Raw genomic sequence first — 14,848 nt, 5'->3', positions numbered from 1 at the left:
AAATAATTTTCGAGAAACTTAATATTATATTTCAATTCTAAAGTTAGAATTGGAATTAGAAGGAAAAATGTCAAGAAAAGCTCGAAATAAGGTACAGGGACTAAAGTGGTAATTTAGCCACTACGACTTAAAATGGAAATTATTTCGCCAAGGTCCACGAAATGTTTTATAATATATGTGGTAAAAGTTTCGGATCAATCGGAGACCTTTTAAAATTTGGACGCGGATGTGTTTTGGGCTAAATTGCAACTTTTGAAAAGTTCAAGGACCAAAGTGAAAATTAGCCAACTAAATTTCGAGAATAGTAATTAAGAGATCATTGACGGAAAATAATAATTTTGGGTTAGTATTATTTATATAGATATAAATAATACGTATGTAATTGAGTTAAAAGGATAATTTAACCATTTGGTTAAATTAGAAAGTTTAAAAGAGAATTGGTTTAAGTTAGAGAAATGGAGGACTAAAGTGGCTAATTAGCCAAGATATATACATACATTCCTTAAGAATAAGGAAAGGTATCAGAAGAAGAAAGAAGGAACAGACAAAGGGTTTTCGGCGATTAACTTCGATCCGTCGCCGTTTCGTCGTTTCTCGTCCAAATTGAGCGTTCTTTATATCGATTTGTTCGGAATTCGATTCTCTATATTCCTCAATCTGCAAACCAAGGTAAGTTTGTCATTTTGAGTACTGAAATTTAATAATAAAGGGCTGCCCACATCGAGTTCGAATCGAACTAATCGTAACCACGTCGTTTTTGACGTTTTTGATGATTATTGAGTTGAATTTTGTGTATTATTGATGTAGAAACATGTCGGAACGAGTTAGGGATGTCGGAAGCATGTCGAGGAAAGTTTTGGGGCTGTTTAAGGGTGTCTCACGACGTGAGACATGATCTCGTGTAGCAAGCGAACTTCCAATCGGCATAACTTCTTCGTTCGGACTCGGAATTGATCGATTCTCATTGCGTTGGAAAGAGGAAAGGATTCTCTATATTATCAGCCCTAAAAATCAAGGTAATTTTGATGTTTGATTCTCTGGAAATCAATAGTTTAGGGCTGTTATGTCATGAACGTGTCGAACTAATCGTAACCGTATTGTTTTGACGTTGTTGATGGATTTCGATATGGGTTTTGTGTTAAAGTGATATGAGAGTATGAAGGAATAGATTTAAGGGTCTTTAAGAGGTTGGAACCACCTCGAGGCAGACTATTGGTCTGTTTAGGGTTCCTCACGACGTGAGGAATGATCCTCACGACGTGAGGGATGCCTCACGACGTGAAGCATGATCCTCACGACGTAAGGAAGGGTCCTCGCGACGTGAGAAACCATTCTCACGACGTGAGGGAGGCTTGGCACGATGTGCCAAGCATGTTTCTTCATGGAAATGCCATTCCGAGGCCCGACATGAAGTACCCTAACCCCATAGTAACTTTTGGACTCCGAAAACGTGATTTTTGGACGTAAAACACATCGCTTACGATTAGGGTTTTAGTATTCAGACGACGTTTATGAATTAAACGTACGGTAACTTGAATAGGTGATTGACGAACCGTCAAGCTACTAGACCGACGAGCGGGAATAGCTACGTAATCGAATGACGCATGGAACCTACATGATCGGACGATAATGCAATTTGGGATAGCGGTCACAGTGAGTGGCAAATTTACTTTCGCGTATTATTAGTATAAAAGTTATTTTCATATATATACGTATATTGTTTATACGCATCGCATTACATATGATTGATTCAGATGTTATATGTTTTATCAAGTTTATATATGAAAGACTAGTATGCGATCCGAAGAAACTAGCTACCTATTGGGTGTCAATAGGCTGTGTGATCACCAGTATTGAGTCAGTCTAGTATGTTTGCATTTGAGAAATGACTTGATACAGCTGGGAGCTGATGATGATTATAAAATTTATGTGGCTGAGCCACCAGCGAGTTGAGCTCGCAATTGATATTTACGATTGGGTTTTTGATACGAGTGAGTACTCGGCTACGGTGTAGTCTGGAGTCCCCGTATCTAGTGGCTGGGCCACCAGCGAGTTGGACTCGCGATTGATATTCACGATTGGGTTGATTGATAATGATTATTCGAGAAATGTGTCGCATGCTAGGATATTAGTTTCGTACGGATCAAATACATGTTTATATGTTTTATATTATTGTTTTCTTGAGATGCGATGCTATATTCTTATGATAATACCATTAGTAAAATGCAGACTCACTCAGTATTTCCCCATATACTGACCCCTCACCATTGTTGTTTTCAGGTGATCGGAGTCGGATCAGATAGACCATCTCCTTTGTGTTGGAAGTCGTTTGACTTGCACAAAGCACGTTGTCCTTTAGAGCTGCAGTAGTCCGTATGTGTCTATATGAGATTTACGCTTATTTTCAAACGGTATTTGAAATATGAATTCTGATATAAGAAGCTGTGCGTAACAGTAATGTTTAACCGTTTGATTTCGTCAATCAATTACCATATGTGGGATTGGTAGTGACTGTGACTAGAAGTAGGGCAGGGCTGGATATGGGATATCGCACTGTAAGACCCTAGCTATGACGAATCGTGTTTTAATGGTTTTCAGAAAGTAATATGAGATTTTGATATTTATTAATAAAATGTTTAAACGAGCTTTCTGAAAACGTTTTATATATAATAATATGTTTTTAATTGCGAAAAAATTAATAACGATTTTAGGCTTGCTACGGGTTTCAGAGCTACCACTCCCATTCTCTAGCGCCAGTCGCGGCTCAATAATTTGGGTCGTGACAGTATAAGTCAAATAAACTCATCCATTATGGATGAAGGAAGTAATTAAAAAAAATTAAAAAAATAAAACTTAAAATATTCTATAAATAGAAATTATTAAGTAGGATGATATATCTAAATATACAGTTTTGTCAAATAAATAAGGACATATAGATATTAAGATGTAGTAAAAAAATAAATTTAATATAGAAAAAATTAATCTTATAAAAATTTTCTAACTTTTGAACAATAAAAATATCAAGTATACAATGTGTTATGGAGTTGGTTTCTCAACAAATTAACTATTAATAATAAATATTTTATCTTTGAAAAAAATCATTAAATATTAAATATAAGTGAGTTGAGCGTATTACGGATAATTATACAACACAACCGTTGCGTCATGTCATTCGTGCAACAAACCAATTGTGCGTTAGCCATGTGGAAAATTAAATGATAAAAAAATAAATAATAATTAAAAATTTCCTATCGCAAATGCTCATTAGCTTGATATAAAAATGACGTGGCGCAATGGTTTCTTTTTTTTTTTTATCAAAGGTGGAAATCGACTCTTTAGAGTCTCATGTTAGTTGTTAATTACCGAGGCGTAGTTCGAACCCACAACCTCTCGATGCACTTAGAGACGCCTTAACCATTCAGGCTAGGCCTACATTGGCACGTGGCGCAATGGTTACATGAGATAAACACTCCTGTATTACACTTGAAATGCATATAGATTTGTAAATATATTTATTTTTCGTTATCCTTTTACAATTTTTATTTAATTATGGAAATTAGAACATACATGCAAAAAAATAAAGATTAATTTTCAGATTCCAGTTTTATCTGAACCACTGGTACTATCTTTCCAAGACGACCGCCATTGATTATCATACAATGTAGCTTCATCGGCCAAGTTCTTGAGGTTGTTAAAATCTTCAGTTCGTCTGAGGACCATTATGCTAATAACTGTAACAAAAAGTCCTGCTTTGCAAATAAAGTTGCCAGCTTGGCCAACCATGTCAAGCCCTGTTAATCCGTCCACCACGTATGACATCAAGAATCCCACCATTGCAGCTCTACCTATGGTATGAACCAAATGCAAGAGTTCAGATATACATATATTGTTATGACTAGGGTGTAACCGAGTCGAGTTGATAGTTCGGAGCTTCTCTATATTTAATATTCAAAGCTCGAAACTCAATTCGAAATTGATTGGATTTCATTTCAAATATCAATTAGAATCGTGAATTTATTGAGCTGAGTATTTCGATACTCGAAACATTAATCGACTCGAGTATCTCACAATCGAACTTGATTCCACTAACATCGAATCGATTTCGACTATTTTTTGAATCATTTTGAGTAGTTCATGAGTTTGTTGACATGAGTATTTTGATGCTCAAATCAAAACTTGACTCGAGCAGTTCGACTTTGAACTCGATTCCATTAATACCGGATCAATTGTGACTATTTTTGGAATCGTTTTTGAGTGGTTCGCGCATTTGTTGAACTCGGTATTTTTAATACTGAATGGATAATTGACTCAAATAGCATAATGGTCAAAATTCCAAACTTCTGATAATTTATTTGCTTGCTACATAAGCTATGACAGCATATGAATAAAGAAAAAGTGTTCTGAGACTGAAAATCAAACCATTTATGAGTTCTGCTTCAGGCAGATATGACCTTTTCAGCCATGCCCACCAAGGAATAATAGAGCTCCTGAACAGCACAGGTTCTTCATTAGTGGATATTTCCGGGTACATTTCAAGAAATTTTCTTCTCTTTGCTTCTGCAAAACCAAACAGATTATAGAAAAACATAGTATAAAATACATTGATTTGTGAAATTAGAAGTTATTTTTTTAACATAGAAAGGTTCCGACTGCTAGAGTCTCGGGTGTTAGATGTTAGTAAAGCAGCGTAGGCGGTGTTTAAACCGACGACCTCTTAGAGTTAACTAATTACCTGCTAGAATTAGACCATCCCAATCCATCTGACCATCCTTAACAAACATATTCAGATCCCAAGTACCCTTCTTCCACCGCTCATCAACAAATTTCGGACCAGAGAATTCTGTTTCAGAACCGTTCGATTTACTGTCAGCATTCTTCAGACCATCAGATTGAGAAACAGACTTGTGGTGTTCTTCTGGTATGCTTAAACTTTTTGGACTTTCATCAACATTTAGAGTAACAACATGAGTCGCCTGTTTCGACCCGAGAGAGCGTGCGGGTCTGGATTGAGACTGCTGTTTATTGGTGGTGACATGATGGGAACTGCAAGCTCTCTGCAATGAGGCAGAAATGGAAATGGCAGCCATGGATATTGAATGCTCTAAGCTGTTTGGTTTTTCTTTCAATCGGTTAAAATGGTAGGATAATAAGTAGGAAAATGGCCCATACTTGTATCATAAATAATATTATCCTGTCTTATAAGGTTATGGGCTCCTATGAAATGGTAAAATCTATGATAAGGATTGATGTGAACATTTTCGGAGTGATTCTGTTCAGTTCGGTTTGAAAATGTTTAGATCTTTATAAATTTCTTTTATTCGGTTTTGAGTAAAATCTCAGTTTGGTTCGGTAAAAATCGAACGCACATATTAGAGTATCAAAATGAGCAACTTTATTAACAGCAATAACATTCTTGATGTTGACAACAATCTCTTTTTCATTTTCTGTTTAAATAATAGAGTACATCGCCCCAATAAGAATTCACTTGAATCAAAATATGATTTTGGGGTATTCTGAAAAAATGAGATAAAAATATTTGTAAAATGACAAAAGATGGCAATAACTCCTCCAAGTTTTCTACTTCAGAAGGAATGCCTGAGAATTAAAGACTGAAACAAAGCGGATTTATGCTTCCCATCCCCTTAAGAGTGCAGCACGCGCAACCCGGTTCACTCCAAGGGTAAAGGCGCCCATTCGAAGATTGCAATCGTGTGTCTTGCACATGTTCTTGATGTTATGAAAGGCTCGAGTCATATACCTTTGAAGCTCCTTATTCACTTGTGCTTCTTCCCACATGAAACCTTGAATATTCTGCAAAATTCAACCAACTCAAACTTGTTGAGGAGTTCATCCATATGTAAAATGATGCATTTCAAGCTCTCAACATCCTATCCGATGTCTTACAAATCGGATGCTATTTTAAATGGAGTCCAATCATTATTATCCAAGAAACTATAGGTGATCAACATAATCTTTTTATGTCCCAAAATGAAGCAGTTATTATAGCTACATTGCGCCAGAAATATCATGTTGTGAAATCAGTTAACTGTTACAATAATCGACAAAGCCTATAGGTTTTACAGGATATAGATTTTTTCAGCAATACCTTGTGCCCGAACTTTGTGTTACTATGATGAATATCAGAAAGAGAAACAGCTTTTTTATTTAAATGGTTTCATATGTTACCTGAACCCACTCAAAGTAGCTGACAGTCACACCTCCAGCATTAGCATATATGTCGGGAAGTATCACGACTCCTTTCTTGGATAAAATCTGCATTATCAAACTTTTGTAAATTAGAAATGTATATATCTTCATCATTTTGTTTAGCACAACAAAATCAGAGTTCAGTATTTACTTCATCTGCTTCTGGATCGGTAGGATGATTTGCTGCCTCTACTATAAACTTCGCCTTCACATAGGAAGCATTTTCCCTTCAAATGAAAAGGTCATAGAAATTGGAAATATATTAGCTATGTTTTTTTATCAAATGAGTTACGACTGAAAATAAGAAATCACAACGAAAAAGCAAGGAGCATGTTGCTAGAGTAGGGTCAAACCTGTTTAGAACTCCACCTAAAGCACATGGAATGAGGACATCACACTCATGTACCAGCAATTCATTGGGATCCATAGGGTCTCCACCATCAAAATTTATCAAGCTGCCGGTGGAATCTTTATGCTTAATCAATTCTTCTATATCAATTCCCTTTGGATTCTTGACTGCACCAGTAATATCGCTCACTGCTATAACCTTCCCACCTCTCTCATGAATGAGTTTTGCTGCCCAGGATCCCACATTTCCAAAGCCCTGAAATGAAAAGCTAAAAGTTATTTTTTAATGACATACAATCTCAGATACCGGTTTAGATGTATTTATTTAGAGTAGAACTTCAATCAAGGTTACCTGAATAACAAATGTCAAACCTTCAACAGATTTTCCGTATTCAGCAAGTAGAGCTTCAGTGGCAAAAACAACTCCACGACCAGTGGCAGCCTCTCTACCAAGTGATCCACCAAGATCCTATCATAATAAATTTGGATAGGAGATAAGTATCATTATGTTTAGCTCTAATGTGCTATTCAAATAAGCAAAACCATAAACTTGGAGCGAGATATCTTTAATACTTACTATTGGCTTTCCTGTCACAACAGCAGGAGAGTGACCGTGAAATTTTGAGTACTCATCCAATATCCATGCCATTGTCTGTTTACATTTTTTTAGCTCATAGTTAAAATCATGTCTTCATTTCAAAATTAGACTAAAAATATTAACCGTTTAAAAACAATATACTTAAAGAATGTCATTGGGAGATGACATTACCTGTGCATTAGTACCCATATCCGGAGCAGGAACATCAGTATGAATACCAATGAGATCATGGATCTTCTGAGTGAAGACGCGTGTTAATCGTTCTAACTCGCTCATACTTAAATCCCTTGGGCTGCATCCAATCCCTCCCTTTGCTCCGCCATATGGTATGTCTGCTACAGCAGTCTTCCATGTCATAAGTTGTGCAAGAGCATTAACTTCATCCGGGTTGACCTGTCAAGAAAAGATTTGAGAAACACTTCAACCTCAATATAAATTCATAAATCATCCAAGAGAAAGAAAGAAAAGTGAGTTGTTAAATTTTGATCAAATGAAGCATCTCAATAGAACTTTTGGTCAAATGGAAGAAACAAACTACGAACCATGATGTCCAACGCGAACATCAACTTTACTTTCAAACAATATTCGTATTTTATAGAGATCTCATCATAATAATACGATTTCTGAGTAGGTAAATTCAGGTTATTTCGGATAATACACCAAACTCTCATTTGACCATTCTACACACGATGGTAAGATCCGAATCAGAACAGTTTTAGATCTTAGATCGCGGCGGTTCTTCCAAATAAGTTTCTTCCAATTTGATAAACCAAAGTCAATCTCCAACACTTAGATGAAACAGAAGCAGATTGGCTTCATTGAAAAGCCTAAAGCTTTACGATTTGTACTCAAATTAAAAGCAACAGCATTAAATCCAATTTGATAAACCAAAGTCAATCTCCAGCATTTAAATCATAGAGCTACTAATTACAAATTTATAAAAATCATTACCATCTAATATCAAGAATCCAATTTCACTAAGACAATCACAATCTTTTAACTATCTAATATCAAGAATCCAATTTCACTATGATCAAACACATACCTCAGGATGGTATCTGATACCACCTTTCATGGGGCCACGAGCATTATCATGTTGCACTCTAAATCCAACGTACGAAACCAGAGTTCCATCATCTTTAGGAATTGTGCATTCCACCTGATCAAACCCAACATCATCAGACCAATTAATATCATAAAAAAAGAAAGCAAAAAAAATGCAGTGACAGTTTTTCAAGATTTAAAATACCTTGATCTCCCTAAAAGGGATCAACAGACTCTTCTCAACTTTAGAGTCTAACCCAAGAATCCGCGCAGCATGGCGAAAATTCCTGTTAGTTGCTGCAAGAGCGTTCATGGCTGAACCTTATTTATAAAATCTTGAACCCAGAAAAATAAACTAGCAAATGAATGAAAATCTAAAGAAAGATTATCAAGAATTTGAATGGATACAAGAAATTTGTGAGTATGTGTTTATATAGTAAAGAATAATAATTATAATTAGTAAAAAGGAGTATTATATATAGGGAAGGTAGATTAGAGGATGATTCATTTGGATAATCACAAAACTTTGAGGAGAACAGAAACAGAGCACCAGAGAATGGTAGAACTATTAATTAGTAATATTTCGTCGTAGATACTTAATGAGGCTGTTCCTTTCCAATAGGAAATAAAAGGCAAAATGCTTTTGGAAAATTCAATTCTCTCACGTGTTTCCACCTCATCAAATAGCTTCATTTTCATGAAAAAAATGTTCCTAAACTCGTTGTTAATAATATAGTATTCTATTCACCTTCCTATTTTAGAAATTTCATTTGATAAAGATGGTGTGAAATACTATCTTATACTAGAATTTATTTTAAATTAAAAAAATAAAGATGAAAAAACTTTCCAAAATAGAAAGTAAAATTTCTAAAATGAGATACATAGAGTATTTAATTGTACAAAATTCAATAATTATCTTAAAATTGAATATTTATTATATTTAATAAATAGATCAAATAGTATTTACTTTATAAAAGTAAAATAACTATAACAAGCATCTTAAATTATATTTGCAGAAAAATAAATAAATATTTTAAGATGAAATTTATATTTATTACTTGCATAAAATAACCACAAAAATATAACTAATTTTGATTTAAAAACTTCGTTCTATAGTTATTTTAACTTTCTTAAAGTAACCCCATCTTGATATTTATCCTCCAATCTCCCGATATTCGTGGAGCTCTTTCCCTACGCTGGTTTTCTAGGGTTAGGGTTTATCTTCGTTCCTGAAGTTCTTTTGGTGCATGCCATTAACAAAATATTGTCCCTTGTGGAAGTGATCAATCCCTATCCTTTTCTGTTGCAGGATTAGGGTGTTTAGATATTTTTTAGATATCAGCTACGTAGGCGTGTTGGGCAGGTCTGTCTGCTGAGGTTGGGGGGTTGCGATGGATGGAGATATAGCTGAGATGTATGCCAAACTGAACCTCACAGAGAGCGAGGGTGAGGCAATCAATTTAGAGGATGTGGTTGATGATGAGATTGAACAAAAAGCAAACCTTAGTCTTGTAGGTAAGCTCTTAACAAAAAAACCGTACAATCTGAATCACATGAGGAACGCTCTTACGAGCGCATGGAGGTTGGCAAAAGGGTTCAGCATTAAGCAGATTGGGGATAATCTGTTCGTTTGTGAATTTAAATCAAAAACAGACAGAATTCGTATTTTGAAAGACGGACCTTGGCACTTCGACAAACAATTGATTATTTTCGAACCGCTCTGTGGGAGTTTACAGCCAGGTGATGTTGGTTTGGAAACGAGTCCGTTTTGGATCCGTATTTACAATCTCCCCCTAAACTGTAGAGGTAAAGCTGCGATCACAAAAATAGGGGGAAAGGTGGGGCGGATAGTGGAGTGGAGTGATGAGGAGATGGCGAGTTGGGGTAGATATAGTCGAGTTCGAGTTATGGTTGATGTCTCAAAACCTATTGTTAGAGGCACAAAAATAATAAATCCCCTTGGAGAGAATTGTTGGGTTTCCTTTAAGTATGAGAAAATTCAGAATTATTGTTATTGGTGCGGGATGCTTGATCATATGGCGGCTGAATGTGAAGATAAGCCTGAAGAGATGGAAGTGGAAGAATGGCCGTATGGGCCGACATTACGGGCCACCCCTAAGAAACGGGGATTAATGGGAGAGAGACATGGTAGCAGTCGAAATGATGGAGCATTGAGAAGTAGGACAAATTCTTTGAGCCATACCCCTGAAGGTTCAACTGTTAGAACGGATACTGTCCGTAGAGAACTTAACATGGAGGAACAAGAAGGAGTTGAGGATGAAATCCAGTTAGGTAAAGATGCCAGCAAGACCAAATCTGGTAGTAAGGATGCTGACTTTATTACCAGGGATGCGGAGGGAGCGCATGGCAATTTTGTCGAAGTGCAAGTAGCACAAGTTAATGATACTTCTCAAATTATCTCTGACGGTAATGAAGTGAATGATAAACAGACCTCTGGTGGGAAGAAAAGTAAGAAAAGCACATGGTCTAGGAGCAAATCGCAAAGGAAGCCAGGGAAGGAGGGTGAGGTTATTAGGACAAAGAGTAGTGCGAAACGAGGTATTGATGATATGCAGGTGGATTTTTCTCCAGTGAACCTTTTCTCAAAGAAAGCTAGGGATGGGTTGCTGGATCAGTTTAACAATTTTGAGATATCGGCGGAGACTGTGGAGCAGTCTCGCCGGAAGCCATGAAAATCTTTAGTTGGAACCTCCAAGGTTTGGGGAATCCTTGGACGGTACGTGCTCTTAATTTTTTTATTCATAATTCATCCCCTTCCATTTTCTTTTTGATGGAAACAAAGTTAATAAAGAGTGAATTTAACAGTATTTGTAGGAGTTTTCGGTCGTATAATTCTTTTATTGTTGACTCTAGTGGTAGAAAAGGGGGTTTGGCTCTCTTTTGGAAGAATAATGTAGATATTCAGATTAGTGGCTTCTCTAATAATCACATTGAGTTTGTTTGTGCTGATGTAGTTGAGAATTGTAGTTGGAGGGGAGCTGGAGTGTATGGATGGCCTGAATCGACTAATAAACATCTTACATGTGAGTTAGTTAGAAGGTTGGGGTTGCAGGGCATGAACCCGTTATTGATGTTTGGAGATTTTAATTTGTTTCTCAACCACTGTGAGAAGAAAGGTGGCAGGATTGTCGAGCAGCGGGAGATAGATTGTTTCCGAGAGGCTTTAGTCGATAGTGATCTGGATGATTTGGGTTTCTCTGGTAATGCGTATACTTGGTCTAACAGGCGAGAGGCAGATCAGAATATTCAGATTCGATTGGATAGATTTGTTGCAAATGGCCAATGGCGAGATTTTTACCCGGATAGTCGTGTTAACCACCTTGCTCGCTACCGGTCAGACCACTGTCCGATTGTGATCGACACTAGCACTGTTCAGATTCTAAAAGCTCCACGGCCGTTTCGATTCGAGCAGATGTGGTTGAGACATAACCAGTTTGAGGGAGTTGTCAAAGATTGCTGGAATACAAACAGAGAGGCATCGATGGATATTATGGGTAAACTGGAAGCTTGCGGCAATCAATTGAAGTCCTGGGCTCACGATAATTTTGGCAGTGTTAGAAAGCAACTGAAAACAAAGATGGATAGTATCAAGAAGATGCAAGAAGATGATGGGTTTACAGATTCAGACCAGCAGGTTAGTGCGTTAGCTGCAGAAATCGATGAACTGTTAAACAGGGAAGAAATCATGTGGCGCCAACGATCTAGAGCAGATTGGCTCCGAGAAGGGGACCGCAATACCAAGTTTTTTCACCATAAAGCTTCGAGCCGAAAGAAAAACAATAGTATCTTCAGAATTCGGGATGAGTTTGGGGATTGGAAATATGGTGAGCATATTCCTAAGGTGGCGATTGCTTACTTTCAAAAGCTGTTTACTACCTCTAATCCAATGAACCAGAATTTAGTTGTTGATTGCGTCAACTCAGCGCTAACTGGTGAACAGTATAATGAGCTCCAACGACCCTTTCGAGAGGAGGAGATTCGATTAGCTTTAAAGCAAATGGGTCCAACTAAAGCTCCAGGACCAGATGGTATGCATACGCTATTCTATGATTCGTTTTGGCAGGTTATCGGTTCAGACGTAGTGCATAGTGTGTTGGAGTTTATGCGCACAGGTGTGATGCCAGCAAACATGAACCACACTTATATAACGCTCATCCCTAAAGTTGTGGATCCGGAATCAATGAAAGACCTGCGCCCGATTAGTCTTTGCAATGTGATATATAAGCTGATTTCAAAAGTTTTGGCAAATAGACTAAAAGGTGTGCTGCCTTCTATCATCGATGAAGCCCAGAGTGCGTTTGTCCCAGGGAGGCTTATTACGGATAATGCTATTGTGGCGTTTGAAATGTTTCATTCCATGACCAAGAGATCGCAAGGAAAAAATGGCTCGATCGCGCTCAAACTAGATATGAGTAAGGCGTACGACAGGGTAGAATGGAGTTTTATCGAAGCAATTATGAAAAAGATGAATTTTCCTGCTCACTTCATTAAGCTTATTATGGGATGTGTTACGTCGGTTTCTTATTCTGTAATGATTAATGGTTCTCCGTTTGGTCACTTCTGTCCCCAGAGAGGGATTCGTCAAGGCGATCCCCTCTCCCCTTACTTGTTTTTGCTATGCGCAGAGGGGTTCTCGGCTTTACTGAGGCAGGGTACTCGAAATGGTGATATCTCCGGTGGGCGTGTTTGTAGAGGTGGTCCGAGAATCACTCATCTTTTTTTCGCGGACGATAGTGTGTTATTTGTGAAAGCTACAGACAGGGAGTGTTCAGCCATAAAACGGATTATTTCAGTATTTGAAGATGCGTCGGGCCAAGTTGTGAATGGTGACAAATCCGAATTGTGTTTCAGCGCTGCTACCCCGATAGCTAATAGGCAATCTATTCAGAATATGTTGGGGTATGAGGTTGTTAGCCATTTTAAGAAGTATTTGGGGATGCCAACGATGGTGGGTCGCTCAAAAAAATCAATATTTGGCTTTCTTCGTGATCGGCTGCATAAACGGGTTCTAGGATGGAAGGAGAATTTCCTCTCAAAGGCGGGTAGAGAAGTCCTTATCAAGTCCATTGCCCAATCTATCCCTACGTACATAATGAGTTGTTTTGCGTTGCCAATGTCTTTCTGTGATGAAATGCAAAGTATTATCTCTAGATTCTGGTGGAGTGGTACCGACGATAAGCGCAAAATCCCGTGGGTTAGCTGGCGTTCTATTTGTCAAGCAAAGAAGGACGGGGGACTTGGTTTTAGGAACCTACGAGCTTTCAACATAGCCATGTTAGGGAAGCAAGCCTGGAAGCTGATACAGGAACCAAATTCTCTATGTGCGAGGGTTCTACGTGCAAAGTATTACTCTAATTCTGATTTTACTCGGGCTAGGCTTCGACCAGGTTCTAGTTTCATTTGGCGCAGCATAATGGAGGGAAGAAAGGTTTTAGATTGTGGTTTAGCTTGGAGGGTGGGAGATGGCAAATCCATTGATGCGAAAGTTGATAAATGGATTACTTCATCGAGCTATATGAAACCGGTGGTCTGTACAAATTTGCAGGATGGGTGTCGGGTAAGTGAGTTTATTAATGAGGAGTTGGCTAAATGGGATGTGGAGAAACTTCAATCGTCCTTCGTGCAAAATGACGTCGATTCTATTCTTCAAATTCCTATTAGTAACAGACTACCACCCGATAAGCTGTTTTGGGTTCCTAATAAGAATGGTAATTACTCCGTCAAATCTGGGTATTACCAAGCTCGGAGTATGGTGGAAAGGGATGTAGCTTCGTCTTCAGGGAACTCAACGATGAGAGGATACTGGAAACAAATATGGCGCTGCAATGTTCAGCCGAAAGTCAAGCACTTTTTGTGGCGTATTGGTCACGACTCGCTTCCATGTAATGTTAATGTGGCTAAGAGAATGCCTATGGTGTCTTCGTTATGTCCTAGATGTGGGATTAAGGAGGAAACCAATCTTCATGCCCTGAAGGAATGTGAGGCTGTTCGTGGATTGTGGCTGTTATCGCCGCTGTCCCTGCGTGTGGATAACATGCAAAGTGGTTCTGCAGCGGAGTGGCTTAGCACGATGTTTCAATCGTTGAAGGTGGAGGAACTTCAGATATTTATCTTATTGACGTGGATGATATGGAATGACAGAAATAATATTGTATTTGGAAACAACAGGGTGCACCCATCTCGGCTGTTTAGCAATATTCTATCAATGATTTCAGATGCAGCTAAAAATTCCCAGATTCCCATCGGTGGTGATGTTGCAGTGGTTCATTCTTGGCAACCTCCCCCGGCGTTATCAGTTAAGGTTAATACAGATGCAGCTGTTTCAATTGATAGGAAACGATCTGTGGTTGGAGCGATATGCAGGAATAGCGAAGGGACAGTAATCAAGAGTGGGGTGCTGGTGCTTCATGGAGTTATTGATGCTGAAATTGCAGAAGCATCTGCTGTCCGGTTTGGTTTACAAGTAGCAGCTGAGATTGAATGCACGGAGCTGATTATGGAGACTGATGCACTTGGAGTGGTTCAGAGACTTCATAACCCGAGTGGCGCCAGTGATCATGTTCAGTTGATTATAGAGGATTGTCTTGCCACCGCGTTACCGTGCTCGATTCGTTTTCAGCATGTTAGAAG

General features: G+C 38.1%; 2 protein-coding genes across 2 annotated transcripts; both read right to left on the bottom strand.

The window, feature by feature from the left end:
• Positions 1-3,477: 3,477 nt before the first annotated feature.
• LOC126675050 (light-harvesting complex-like protein 3 isotype 1, chloroplastic) lies at positions 3,478-5,370 on the bottom strand. The gene is made up of 3 exons (XM_050369623.1): positions 4,733-5,370; positions 4,420-4,557; positions 3,478-3,845 (listed from the first exon to the last, which is right to left on the bottom strand). The coding sequence occupies exons 1-3, from the start codon at positions 5,085-5,087 to the stop codon at positions 3,592-3,594; spliced, it is 747 nt and encodes a 248-aa protein (XP_050225580.1). The 5' UTR covers positions 5,088-5,370; the 3' UTR covers positions 3,478-3,591.
• Positions 5,371-5,419: 49 nt separating this feature from the next.
• LOC126675049 (glutamate dehydrogenase 2) lies at positions 5,420-8,793 on the bottom strand. The gene is made up of 9 exons (XM_050369622.2): positions 8,403-8,793; positions 8,199-8,312; positions 7,325-7,546; positions 7,133-7,207; positions 6,908-7,024; positions 6,561-6,811; positions 6,359-6,434; positions 6,187-6,273; positions 5,420-5,811 (listed from the first exon to the last, which is right to left on the bottom strand). The coding sequence occupies exons 1-9, from the start codon at positions 8,508-8,510 to the stop codon at positions 5,626-5,628; spliced, it is 1,236 nt and encodes a 411-aa protein (XP_050225579.1). The 5' UTR covers positions 8,511-8,793; the 3' UTR covers positions 5,420-5,625.
• Between the last annotated feature and the right edge of the window lie 6,055 nt (positions 8,794-14,848).

This window comes from Mercurialis annua, linkage group LG3 (genome assembly GCF_937616625.2).
Source record: "Mercurialis annua linkage group LG3, ddMerAnnu1.2, whole genome shotgun sequence".
NCBI classification, from domain to species: Eukaryota; Viridiplantae; Streptophyta; class Magnoliopsida; order Malpighiales; family Euphorbiaceae; genus Mercurialis; species Mercurialis annua.
The sequence above is the reverse complement of the archived record's forward strand: the minus strand, read 5'-3'. Positions and strand labels throughout refer to the sequence as shown.